Consider the following 14,935-nt stretch of genomic DNA (forward strand, 5'->3'; position numbering starts at 1 on the left):
ACAGACATCACAGAGTATGCTACACCTCTAAGTTCTACAGCATAATTACAGTCCAATTAGTGGTGAGCTGTAAAAGGGTATGAAAGTGCTTGGGGTTTGGGTTTTTTTTTTTGTTTGGTGGTGTTTGTTGTTGTTTTTTTTTATTTTATTTTATTTCAAAAAGCACCTTCTAAATCAAACTTCTCTTTGTTTTATACCTGAAATACAAGAAAACTCTGCAGTAAGAGCCGAATTAACCACCTGTATTTTACCCAAAGAAAGCTATCAGCTTATGCTGATAAATAATGTGTTGCAACTACTGTTCCTCTTAAACTGAAATCTAGCTAGTATTTTCATAATATAATACATTCTTTTCATCATGAAGTACTGGTAAATAAGAGTGAAATCAACATACATAGATACATTATTTTGTTGTGATGGAATGTCTTGTTTTATATTGTGCTGATTCACTAATTAAAAATATTCGGTTGACCTGAATCTCCCAGGCATCAGTGCAAATTTAAAGATTAACAGTAACATTAGAAGAGACCAAAATCCCAGGCCTGTCACTATCTGTTCTCATACAATCTTGACTCTCAAACCTTAAGACATGACCGTCAGCCTGTTTTCCTGCCTGGCTTAGAAACAGCTGAAGTTGTTACTTCATCTAAGAGGAGCCCTCTTTGCCTTTTTTTTTTTTTTTTGGGGGGGGGGGGGGGAAGGGGGCAGGCAGGGAAAGCCAAGGGTTCCCTCTGCAAAGAGGTAACAGAACAGTCTTGGTATCAAGGTTCAACCACACACATAGAGATAGGCCCATTCCCCCCAAATATTTATCGTTTAAACATCACAAAAGAGAAGGCAGCAGCTCCTTTTTATTTTCTGGGTCTGCACCCCTCAAATTCTCCTTGGAACAGTTACTAACAATATATAAAATTAACCCTATAAAATAACACTATAGTTATAACATATATATATACACACACATATACCTGCTTATTTAATGGCCTGAATAAGCAGTCTCTCCAGGTCACCAAGGCAAGCTAGAAGCAAAGGAAGGGAGATGAAAGATGCAATAAACAAAATATTTATATATATACACATATACATGCAGGACAACTCCTTAAGAAAAGCTGATAAAAAAGTTCTGATTATTTAGCATACTTTAATGATTATGTTTTGGCACACATTTCTCATGCAACAAGACTGTTTCACAATAAAATTACCATTTGCTTTATTACCAACTCTACCTAAGACGTCCCTTTTCTGACAGTGATCCACTGCCAGCTCTGAAAACTAACAAACCCTGCAAGTTACTTTGACACCATACAGCTTTTTCTGTTGGCGATTTTCAGGCTGACACGGTCCCTTAGTATTAGGCTAGTGAAGTTAAGAGGGAAGGAAGTAAGGGTAAGGATACCAACTGTTTTTCTACCATAGGCAGTTATTTTAGTGAAGCGGTTAAATAACACATCGCTTTCCTAATAGTTCACCAGCAAGGACAATAATTATCCTTTATTAAAAAAAAAAAAAAAAAAAAAAAAAAAGGACTTTAGTTATCTGAGATCCAGAACTTCTGCTATGTTCTTCCCTTGTTTATATTACTTCACATTACAAAAAAAAAAATTATCAAGAGTACATATCAATCTTTCAGAACTGTACCAAAATAACTTATAACAAACCAAATGTTGACTGAATCTTAGCAGCTTGGATGCTAAAAAATTTGTAGAGGTGTATTGAAGTCAACAGAAAAAAAAGCAATTTACTTCTCCATCTATATTTGAAACACTTGACTGAATTCTAAGTGGAATGACAAGGCCATGCTGATGCACAGATAACAGTATAAGAAGCAAATATTCAGAAACAGACAACTGTTGACAGTCTAATACTGGTAGTCCCAATAGGTACAAGGCAGTTGAACATCTCACAGGTTTAGACCCACGGAATTTTTACAGATATACTGGGGTGAGAGTATGGAAAGTGGGGAGATTTCCATTTTGCCCACTTCTTCAAAAGTTCTATGAACTTCCTACAAGTTTCAAGGAGCAATCTGCAGGATGATAATGCAAACATAACAGATGGAATGGATAAAACACTCACTTCAAAAAGCTACTTACTGAATAAATTTCATATATTCCTTTACGACCTTCATCACACTCGCGACGAACCCAATGTCGATTGAGGTAGGCACATATCCCATTCAATACTTTGCTTGAAAACCTATAATCTTCCCACTGTTGAGTGTAGAATTTCAGCACACTTTCATCCATCAAATCTTCACCATCCTGAAATAACAACCGTTTGCCAGTACTGTTGGGTAATTTTAAGGTACAACCAAGATATATAAGGGTGTACAAATTGTCTGGGTAATAAAGCTATACCATGCAATGTATTTATAGGAAACAAAATGCTAAAGGTATTACTAGCACTATTATCGTGCTACATTAATAAAGCACAACGCCAGTATGAGATTTAGAAATTAAAACACTGGTAAAAAAATACACAGCATAGACAAAGCTCCAGAAGAAACTCCCATCCCTCCTGTGGGAGGGAGCAAGAGCACACCACATTAGAAACAGCAAGTGACACCGATGAGTGCGCTAGGTAAAAAAAGCCAGTGCAATGGTAATGCATTCAACATGACAATCTCCATAAAATATACCCCCCACTCCCACTGCTGCTACTTGGGGAGCTGAAAAAGGTGAGCATTGGAAATGGTTATGGCATCACATTTGTTCTTGTTACAGAAAAAAAGAAGATAAAGTTGTAACACACGGAAGTTCAACTATCTTTCCAAACTGAACCACTACAGCCTGAAGGGAGAAGGGAATAAAACCAGGAATGCATTCTGGATAAGACCTCAGAGATGCCTTTATACAGCTTCACAAATTAATTATGCAGTAGACTTGATAGGACACTAAGAATTCTTTTATTATTGCTCAAAACTAAAATCCCAAAAGTTAAAAGCATGGTTCCTTTCCAAACGTAACTAGGAACCACTCTGTTACAAAGCAGCCCAACATCCAGCTCTATTAGTAATTTATTTATTAAATTAAATTCATGGCTACCATCAGGCATTTTCAACATTACAGAAACCCATTTTTTCAGCATTACTAATATGCTGGTTAATTGGTTAGAAAGTCTAGCTATTCTTGTTCAAGATACAGGACAGCTTAAGACAGCACATAACATTACGTCTAATAAAATACAGAAATTATGTTTCAGCTTGAAGAGGAAAAGCAGCTCACAGGTACACTTAGCCTACAAAACATTCTAATGGGTAATAGAGACAAAAGCAAATTTCAAGATCATTCAATTTATTTCCAGTGGCTGCATACACCTCTAGGTTTGTTCATACAAGCTTATCTCAACCCAGCCCATACTACTACTACAAATGCAGATTGACCTAATCTTACCTTAAGGAGATTTGTCAAGTAGTTCTTCAGAAATTCTTTTAGCCGTTTGTACAATTCCAAGCCAACAAACTGAGCACCTCCAGGTGTCTGGCCCTTTTTCGATTTAGAAGGAGGTACTCCAGCTCCCCGTGCTTGATTAGACTGGTGTACACTAGTACAGTAGTTATAAACATGACTGACAGGAAAAGTTAAGGAATACGTATGTGCCAGCATGAGACATTAAAAATACAATGAAAAACAACATGTTAATTTCAATAAGCTATTTTATATGACTGTAAATGACTTAACTGTAATACATTACATGATGCATTAGCCCACATAAAAATCAAACTAAAGCTAAGAAAATGAAGTATTTTTCAGCAGAATTATCTGCATCAGAAATGTGTCAGACTGCCGAGTGCACTGCAAATACTGACACCAACATTAAATTTACCTAACGCTTACTTAACAAGACCACCAAGGAAACAAAGCAGTGGAATTTGCCAATAAGATTATTTTCAAGGTTTAAATGGAATTTATTTGATGTATTATATTGGCCTTCCAGAAATATATAAGCTTTCATTTGAACAGGAAGAAATTTCAACACTAACCTCAAGCAACATTCAGTAGTTGAAAACACAGAGGATAATATTTTTGCATTCTTTCAAACACAATCCTTTATAAAAGATTCGGCTATTTAACACTGATAGACAGGGGACAAACCTAGAAAGCAGTAATGGTGAGACACACACACTCAAATGCACACCATAAAATGAGATTCACTGAAAAGGCTATAAGTATAATCCCAACATTTAAGAATGTGGTAGCAATAATTTCTCCTCTCATACTAATACAGCCTGGAAGACTTGCTGTATCTGTTAACACTTCAAGAAAACATTCTGTTTTCTGATCCAAAACATTCAAATGTTCAGAATTCTTCCAAAGTAGTAAGTGGAAGTCACATTGCTCGAAACACTTCAAATAAGAAAGCATCCTCAAAGAAACTGCTCTTCACAAACAAGGAAAATAAACTAGCTTGGTAGCACTCAAATTCAACTTGATGAAGACTCAGATCTGACAACAAAGATTACCCTAATGACTCATCTGGCAAACGATTCGCCAACAGGAACAAAGCTACCGAGCACTCTCGAAGCTATTAAGAACTCATGAAGCTACTGACAGTCCAAGGGCAGGCTTGAGTCACATCCCTTGTTAGAGAACATTGTATTAAGCAATCCAGAAGGTCTAATTTGGATTTAATTTGTGTTTTAACTAATGGGCCAAGCTTTAACCACTAGATAGGCTTCTTCCATGGTATGCCACGTATTAGGAAATTAATACATTGCTGAGATTTGCCTTTTATCTTTCCTTTCAGAAAGACCAGCACAATATAATGGAAGACCATCAGCACAATTAAATACCGAGGGAATTATAAACCCCAAATATATGATGCATTACAGTCATTATGAACAGACTTGCTTCTAGTATTTAAACAGTAAAGCTCAAGCAGAAAAATCCCTTAAAATATCCAGTTAACTCCCTTGCAATTACTTTAAAAAAAAAAGGCTTCACAGACAAATCATATCCTTAAACTGAGTTTAAGGATTAGAGTATCCTGCATGCCACCAGGAACAAGGCCCACAGTCTGTGTGTCAAACTGAAAGGAAAGCCTGCTCATGGTCTATACTCATGTTCTTGTTCAGAAAGTCACCACATTCTGTCCAAAAGAGTAATGCTCTTTACCTAAGACTAACCCATTTTGAAAACATACAGCATACATTTATTTCTTACCTCTTACCTCATCCAGGTGCCAAATAATTAGACTTCCCATTATATCGACCAGTAACATAAAACCTTCATTTATGCTTAGTAACTGAAATTTTATCAGCCTCTTATCTCTATCAGCCACTTATTTCCTGGACATTAATGATTTCTTCTAGCTCCTAGTAATTTGTTTGTTCAACTTTCCTGGCACTGTTGCTCCTTTTACCATCTACGCTTCAATTTCAGAATTCCCTGTTCAAGTAAGGAACACCACATAGCATAACAATTTTTTTTTTCTAGATACACAACTTTCTTTTCACAAACAAGAAAAGCAGGGCTTACCTCACAGTTTAACTTTAAAATAGTTAATATAAGATCCTCCGAATTGTGTATGGAAAGTCTCTCCATCACAACACAAGGTATTTAGGGCTGATTCATAAATACCCCGCTGCCAGTCTTGCCCACTCCTTCCCCTAATTCTCCTATTCCAAGTGGCTTTGAGCAAGCCTAAAAATACAAGGACTGTCCAGATGACGGGTAATTCTTGCAGCTTTTGTAAATACTGCCCGATGAAAATATTCTTTCTGTTCTTCTCCAAGAATAATCACAACAGCCTTCAGAAAAATAAAAGACCAAGGTTAGAAGACATAAGCCTTTTTCTAACTCCATATGTTTTACTATTAAACTCAGGATTCCTTGTAAAGTAAACACTGAGAGAGACTGAGACCTATTGTCCATGCCTGACAGTAATCAACTCAGAGCTGGAGTAAAAATATACCAGTAATGCACATCTTCACTTGTTATTCTGGCTTGAGTCTTGCTAGCCAAAGTGTCCAAGACAGCACTTTTGGAATGCTGTAGTTTAGTTTTTTTATGCAAGTCAAACTGAAGTTAGTTTGCCTGCACAGAAGGCAGTTTGCAAGTGTAAATAACTCTTTGACATATTATATATAAAAGAATGCTCTCTCACACTTTGTTTACAATCTGTGTTCCCATCTGCTAAAGCCAACCACTGACAGGAAGACTGACATATTCAAAACAAAATCAGACTTGTGCTGCTTACAATGAAGTACATGACAGTCCATCTGAGAATCACAAGGAGAATGCTATGAAAAGAATTCTTGGTTGCAGAAGGCAAACTAATCCCCTCAACTGCTTCGTATGCTGGAAGCCATATACATATCCAAATGGCTATTAGGAAACATTTCTGTGGGTGTCTGTGCAATTCTGCATAGCAATTCACATAAGACAACAAGCAGAGAAGTCAATTCATCAATAGAATACTTTGCACCGCAGTGAAGCTGCACTGCTCCCCAAGCTTCCGGCTGCTGAACTTCAGATTTGGCCCAGCAAACAGACAAACAAACCATCTACAGGAGGAACAGATCAAGACCAAGCTTCTAAATCCTCCTCACAGTGAAGAACAAATTACATTTACTTATCTAAATTAAAATTTGACGTAGAAGACTGCACGGAAGTTTATAATTGATTCAGCATCGTGCTGTTTAAGAGGAGAAATCTTTTTCAGAACTTTATTCTTCTCTGAAACTCTTCAAAATGGGATACAAGAAGCAGCGAAAGACAAATTAATTTTACCACCTTTCTCTTCAATATAATTTACACTACTTTTGACAACGTTTACTCAGTTTCTAAACCTGGGCAGTACAAGGGAAAAAAAAAAAAAATTCCTATGCTGCCAGGCCATAATAAATTTATGGCCTTGTAGGAGATCACTTCCACTGAAGGAAATGATCTTGACACGCAACGCAGCTGGAGGGCTTCCTTGCCACCTGCTTTTCCAGTAGTGTGGGAGTTCATGCAGGCAACCACTGATTTGGACTGGGGAAGTGACTGCCACTACAAATAACCATTGTCCCTGTTGCCAGATCCTTTGCTGAGCAGATCTGAACTTCTGTGTCCACACAGGAGAAGTGAAACAGGCTCTTTCAGTAGTAGTGCATATACTTTTGGAGCAAGTACGCCAAAGCACAACCTTGGGCACACCACAGTTACCTCTAATCCACCCTCTGCCCCAGAAAAGTACTAAAATACTCCATACTGCATTTTTTTCTTCCAGGAGCAACTGCAAACAGAAATTATGTGAGACAAGTATCAGTTTTGTAATTCAACACACAACAGGAAAACACTTAGATTTTACACTGATGGGTGAAAATTACTCAGTTTCACATGAGTCCCTAATCTTAAATTTTTATAAAGAAAACAGTTCTGCTGAGGTAATAACCGATTCCGCTTTCAGCAGCACAGCTGGATCCCCACAGTTTTTCCATTTTGCTATGAAAAATTAACATAACTGGAGTAAGTCTGCTTGAGGAACAGATATGTAAAACTAAAAGGAACTGAAAGGGAAGCAGAATTAATACAGTGTAGCACAAAACTATAGGGCAGAGAGAAATGACAACAAAGCTTTTGAAAAGGAGGAAGCACACAACAACAACAGAAGTTGAACAACTCTCTAACCAGAATTTCTCCCTCATTACTTCTAGTCTCTTTATAATAAAGATCAGATTTAGGCACAAATTTGCTATGTCACCTATCTTGAGCAGTAATTAACTGTATGCTGAGTGCTCTGTCACCTTAACAGCTGGTCTACAGGAACAGGTTGAGATTAATTCCACTTTTGTAAAAAATTTGTATTTTCCTAGATTACACCAAAGGCATGCAAGAACAACATGGTTACTGAAACTACTGATAGGAGAATTGCTAGAAAAGATTATGGAAGCTTTGTATTCTTGTAAAACCACTTCTAATACAAACAATACAGCTTACTATATTTATGAGAGAACAGCTTTACATATTTTCTTCAGAATTATTGAAGCCATTTCAACTCTTGTATGTCCAGAAGATTGGGCTGTGTGAACCTCACAAAACCACTTCATGCATAAGTAAAGCTGCTAGGAGAAGTGGACATGCCTACGTGACTTTAAAGTTTCAGAAGCCAAACAGATGAAGGAATTTTGCACAAGTTTTTGAAATTATGAGGTTGCCAAAAACCAATCACTTTTCAGAACAAGTGCTTTAAACACCCACTTCAGCTTTGTGAGGAGCAGCAGTAAAACAAAAAATCCAGAAACCTTCATTCTTTTCAGGAAGGTATCAGCAAGAGCCTATCTTAAGTATGTTCAGTTCATCATCCAGTAAGGAAGGGTTACTCCCACAAAACAGTTCAAAGAACACAAACAAAAAAAAATTAAGACCCTGCCCCCAACCCCACACATTCTCCTTTGTGTTTCAATACACTTTATCCTAAGATCAATTACACATTTTAAGTATTTCGATCAGATACACTTGCACTGTTAAACCATCCCCATTTTAGTCAGGGAAGGACTGAGGCAGAGACTGAAGGAGCTATTACAGCATCAGCCATGTAGCTGCTATGAAAATCCATGCATAAGGGAGCTCAGACACATTTCTACAAGTCTGAGATTGAAGAAACTTCTGGCAAAAGCCATCTGCAGACTAACAGATAACTTCTTGCTTCCCTCTTCATGGCATAAACTCCAAAGAGTCACAGAAAAGCACTGAGTTACAAGAGAAACACAAATTTTCAAAGCCAAATGCATATACGAGGTCTACAGTCTTTATGCCAAGAAGTCTAAGAACCACCATAACTGAGGTTGCTTTTAAGTTTAAAGTTCTTTGCATTGACCAAAGTTGGTTTTGTACAGAATATTCCTGGTTACTACAAAAAGCAAGTGGAACAGCAAGTGATCATTGTGGAGAACAACATAAAAAAAGGAACTGATTGCACTAATATAAACATATTCTGCACTTCTTTCAAACTGAAGCAACAATTTTTATAAATATACACAAACCCATACAATTATACCTACCTTTCCACCCAAGAAAAGGTATATTATGTACTCTTCGAACATGTAAACAAATGTTTACTTCTACCTTCGTGTTCCATGCAAGCACTAACTGGCACATGAGAAACACTATGAAATATCATATTGAATATAACCAGGATTAATACTAGCAGACAGCAGAGGCTGCTGTGATGTATCCAGAGTGATCTTAAACAATCTGACATTGAAGTGAATGGATGGCTTAGAGTGAGAGAATCTCAAGAGAAAGTGGAACAGTTTCTGAGGTTTAAAAAGCACATGCCCTAACACCCCAGTACCTTTTCTGTACAGAAAAAGCATAATAATCTGTTCAGGGGAAAAAAAAAAAACCAAAAAAACCCAAACCACAACATACCATGCTGCCTGGTAACAACAGATTCATGCAATCAGAAAATAAAAGATTCTCACAGCTTTAATATACATCTGCTGATCTAAAATCCTACTAGAATACAGGAATTCCAGTGAAAACCACTAGGAGAAGAATTGCAGTAGAAGAACTACAAAAGACCTTGGCAAATGGATGCCAAGAGAAGGGCAACATAGTGCTGAATCTATCCACAGGCAAAAAATACGTTAGATGTATTTATACATTCTGTTTTATGAACAGACACATTACCCCAAGTCATCTTGTATTTTTAAAATGTAAGCATACTACACTTAATTATTTCATGTTTAACACAATCTTTTCATTTACCACTTGCTAATATCTGAGAAAAAAAAATCCCAGCTTATAAAACAGATTACATTAACCTTTTGTGATGTACAATTACTTACATTTGGTCTGATGGATAATCAGTAACTACCACTTCATTAAAATAAGTTAAAAAAATTGAATCACAATAAGCAAATTCAGAAACAAGGAAAAGATTTTTCATAGAAAAATGAAATGTGACAGAACAACCTAACCTTTACCTAACCTTACTTTAAAATACTTAAAGCAATTACTTTTTAAAAGAATTACTGTGGTTAATAATGGAACAATAATATTTGAAACACATTTGTAAAATCCAATTTATGGGTGTAAGACTTGAGCAAATTTTAAGTCATGGTAAATTCAGCCATTTTACTTCAAAGTTTCACGTAAGAGCTATATGATGATTATGCCAAACACAACTACTCAAACGTATTATAGGAACTGTTGAAATCAACAGTATGATTTTTATGTGCACAACATTAGAAAGACTTTGAAAGCCAATTTGGACATCGCAGATGCACTTTTTAGTAAAACAAGCACACCTTCTACAGTTCTATATAGTCTTCTTATCAATGCAAAGATTTTAAGATATCTTCATTTAGATAAAAATCTCATTTGTTATAAACTAATGGTACTTAGAATCTTTAAACAGTCTTATTTTTCCCAATTCAATTTTTTTTAAATGTTAAAACTGGACAAAAAGGTTCCTCTGTTCCATATGGGCATAAACTAACTACACTGCCTAAAAAAATTCCTTAAAAATGCTTCTCAGATTGTGTTTTGTAAATCAAGACAGTGAAAGCATGAGTTTATGCCAAAAAAAGTAATTTTGACATTTCAGATAAAAAGTACACACATGAAATAAAAGTCCACCACTAAGCTTTCCACTCACCAATCATATCTGGAAATTGAGGTGTTGATGTGTGCTCAGAGGAAGAAAATAAGAATTTCAGAAAGTTATTCAGCTTTCTGTATAAGCCACTATGAAAAATCATGCTAGTTTAATATAGTGCAGGAAAGTTTTCTGACAGCCTAGTACCTGGTCTGAGAATCTGCTTAAGATACATAAAACAAGAAAAGGAGCAAAATCCCTTCATTCTCTCCACTGCAGAATTTAAATCTAAATGTATGCAAATCCCAATTCATCCTCTCACACCATGAGGCCTGAGGAAAATAAATTGCAGGCTCACCATATGATTAGTTTGAAAGACACGCATCACCTTCTGCCAAAGATGTACAAATATTTTATCATTGCCAAATGGAGTTTAAGAAGAGGTGGCCATAAAGACAAGTGACTTACAGCAACATAAATATGAGTAAGTTGAGTAAGAATAATTCTAGTAAACAAAGTAATAGGTCTTCCACCAACAATTCAAAACAGAAGCTCGCAACTTGCTACATGCAAGCACAGTTCTCTCTGGGACAGACTAAGTGGCAGTTTCCTTCGAACAGACTACATGCCACGGAGACATATTCTGTATACATTGATAGTATAATTTCATTACTCCTTGACTAATTGCAACAAATGGGGTTCCTTTTTTGCTGTTGCAGAACAGCGGCTTGAACTTTTTTCCCTTTGCATAAAGTAGAGAGAATTGCTTCTGAGTGAACCACCCTCTTGGGTGCAGTGTACCAAAACTTGCTGTTAACCTCCTGAGTTCCATGAGTGACTCCTCTGTGCCTTTATCACTCCTCTAACATTGATTTTGCAACCTAGTCCTGTGGCTAACAGCCTCCAAACTAATTGCCACTAAAGGAAAAATAGGGTAAAAATGCCCGTCCCTCCCAACATTAGCAATGCTGTTAGGTCTACTGTTCCTAGAAATCTAGTTTATCTTACTATTTCTCTTTTCTGCATGAAGTCAATGGTTGACATGTAATTCTATGCTAGCTTGCAGTACAGCTTGTCACAAGATGTTACTTACTATTGCAGGCTCTTCAGTACTAGGAATGACTTAATATCTGGGTAAGGGACAGAAAAGCAACCAGGTAAAGGATTTCATTTTCAAGAATCTCACACATGGGAAAAAAACCCCAAAACCAAAACAACAAGCCACACAACAAAAAAAACCCAGTCTCAACTTCCACAGCAAGCACCATTCTAAAGGCATTCTGTTTCTATATGGAAGCTGTGAATCCTCAATAAGAAACGCGAAGAACATACCTCAGAAAGTAATTAAAGTACATTAGTACATTGATCTTCATAATCATGTAAGGAGTGGTAAATAAAAACATTGCAACTTCCATAAAGGACTGCTCTTCTGGTTAGGTGCTTTGGCATAGCTGGCAGGGCAAAAGGAATCATGAAAGCGTATGCATTACTGAAACACATTTGGTGATCATCTGATCTGACAAAAAATACACCCTGCAATCAGAAGCACAAATGAATCCAAATTAGAAAAAGTAGGGATGAGGATCTTGGTAGCCACCATTCAGAAACAAGATTTCTTGGTTCATCTCTTCAGTATTCTCAGATCTAGAAAGCCCCTAGAATAATCAACCTCTCTTCTCCCACTAGAATGAAGGAAAAAAACCACCTTAAGTACAGGCTCTGGCCTGTACTCAGAGACTGAATCTAGTGTCTCACAAAAAGAGACACTCTGAACAAAGAAAATGAGTGGAAGTAGGATGGAGGTCCAAACCATCTGAATTGTGTAATTCTTCCAATTCTTTCCCAGATTCACTTGAACAAGGCACAACAAAACCTTCCACATCTCCAATCAATTTTGACTGAAAATTCGATACCAGATACAAGACTAAAGGCAGGTTTGCTTACATGCATGGTTTTCCTCTCTTTATAAATTAGAGGGATGAAATGGAATCCACTTCAGGAGCAATACCCTGACAGGAAAAAGAAAAGGGGGGGGCGTGGTGCGGCAGGACAAAAGAGGATGAGGAAATGACTAAACTGTCCACTGCACCAGATTTCCAAACTGCTGCTGTCACATCCAGCATCCTTGTAAGTAGGGCTGATCTCCAGACCAACTACAGCTGTAGCTGAAACTCATCTGCATCTGTTCTGCTTTCCAAACCAAGCTGTTTGATAGGCAGAGCTTCCAGCAAAAGAAGTCCATCAATCTACTAGACTTGCTGTACGCAAAGACTGAGCAAATGTGTTATAGATACTGCATCTGAAAGGGTAGGAATCTTTTAAGCCCAACTTTTGAATATGTGCACTTGGTATAGGATACAAAGTGCACTGTTACCTTCATAGTAGATTAAAAACTCTTAGCCTGCCTAACCAGTGTCAAATATTCTGAGTTATCAGACTATTAAATTAACCCACAAATGAAAGTCAATCACCAAAATTATCCACTAAATTAATTCACTTAAAAGTAACAAAACCCATCCTTTGTTTCAGACCCCAAAACTCCTTGAAGCAACAAGGAAAAAGTAGTTAATAGACAACATATCCCTTTTACAGCTTTATTCCAAGAATGTTTGGGAAGATCAGAAGGGGAAGAAAAAAAGCAAGTGTTATTTCATCTTCCCATCACTATTAAAGAAGTATCCTAGAAACACTCAGCAGACTGCTCAGGGTTTTTCCTACCCCTCCAGGAGCATGGATTCTGCAGGCACAGATAAGATTACACATCAACTCTGGGATTATATGTACAGAAAACAAACTTTTCTATCTCCTTAGAAAGCCCAGAGAACTACAGAATTAACTGCTTTATAGCCTTCAAGCTCTTCTTTCTTTTATAAAAGCTCTGTCCTTTCAAAAAAAATTAACAGACTAAAATTTGACATGCAATTCCAAATCAGTGCCAACAGCTTTAGATGCCAATTTATGTATCAGAACAATAACCTTTATTAACAAAACCTCTAAAAATTATAAAGAAAAACAGCAGAACTACTTAAAGATAGGAAATGTATTCAGTCATCATTTCTTCTATCATATGTCTACACACTCTGCTGTACCACCATCTTCTTAAGCAGTGCTTACTCCACTGAGCGATAAAGATTACAAGAGTGAACACAGAACGACAGATGCAAAACAGAGGTGGTTCCTCACCAAATCAATTTACATGCCACTTTATAGGTGGAACATAAAAGAAGGATTTCTCACTTTCCAAACAAAGATCTAAAGTCAAATACTGAAACTATAATACAGCAAGAGGCACATCTCTCCTTCAAATTAGTTATAAAAGATCCTTACACACTACCTGACAGAAACAAGTTTCCTACAAATAGTACTTCAGCACACATGTACAAGAATGAACACAACCCCCTTTTAGCATCTTGTAACAACTCCCAAAATGGGGACATGCTGAAAAATTTCAATAGCTCTCTGATGCAAGCTAGGAATTCAAGAGAAATCCACTGGGTGCATTCTTACTCCAGCTGGAAAATTATAAAACCACTCAAGAGTAAAGTATTACTCTGAAGTTGACAAGAGAAAAATTTTCCAGGTAACCAGACTTTATTACCAATAAGACCTGCAGCATAATGCCAGAGACTAACATATAAAGGAAAAATAACTTCTGTTTTCTTTTGGTGTATTGTGGACTTAAAATTAGACCTATTAATAAAATCACTTCAAACATCTGCTCTGTCAAAGATTATGGTGATCAAACCTGAAATTCAGAGGTAGCTACAATTATGAAGACAGTTTTCCAGACAACAGAATGTTCCTGCTTATTTGCCAGTAAGATTAAATAGAAAAGGCTAATCTTCCAAATAAAAATATATTCTTAAAAGCCACTAAGACAAATAGTTATGAAGCAATTTTGAGTTTAGAAAAGTGTCTTGTTTTTGGCTGGGACAGAGTTAATTTTCTTCCTAGTAGCTGGTACAGTGTGTTTTGGATTTAGTGTGAAAATAACATTGATAACACACTGCTGTTTTAGTTGTTGCTAAGTAGCACTTAGCATAAGTTAAGGAGGGACCATAGCCAGGAAAGCTGACCCAAACTAGCCAAAGGGATATTCCATACCATAGAACATCATGCTCAGTATATCGACTGAGGGGAGTTGGCCGGGAGGGGCGGATCACTGCTCGGGCATCAGTCAGTGGGTAGTGAGCAACTGCATTGTGCATCACTTGTCTTTTCTTGGGTCTAATTTCTCTCTTTTGGTTACATTCCTTTTCATTACAATTATTAGTATTGTTATTGTATTATTATCATCGATATTTTTTGTTATTATTATAGTTATTAAACTGTTCTTATCTCAACCCACAAGTTTTACTCTCCCCCTCCCCCCGATTCTCCTCCCCATCCCTCTGGGAGGGGGGAGGAG

At 36.8% G+C, this 14,935-nt stretch overlaps 1 protein-coding gene across 3 annotated transcripts in view; it reads right to left on the reverse strand.

Moving 5' to 3' along the window:
- Positions 1-14,935, reverse strand: part of CUL1 (cullin 1) — a 53,773-nt gene that overhangs the window by 22,995 nt on the left and 15,843 nt on the right. For all 3 annotated transcript variants that reach the window (XM_052795260.1, XM_052795254.1, XM_052795270.1), the window contains 3 exons: positions 3,393-3,567; positions 2,094-2,261; positions 969-1,019 (listed from right to left, as the gene is read on the reverse strand). In XM_052795260.1, coding sequence (XP_052651220.1) covers positions 969-1,019; positions 2,094-2,261; positions 3,393-3,567 — 394 coding nt within the window. The remainder of the gene's footprint in view (positions 1-968; positions 1,020-2,093; positions 2,262-3,392; positions 3,568-14,935) is intronic.

Source organism: Harpia harpyja, chromosome 1, assembly GCF_026419915.1.
Source record: "Harpia harpyja isolate bHarHar1 chromosome 1, bHarHar1 primary haplotype, whole genome shotgun sequence".
NCBI lineage: Eukaryota > Metazoa > Chordata > Aves > Accipitriformes > Accipitridae > Harpia > Harpia harpyja.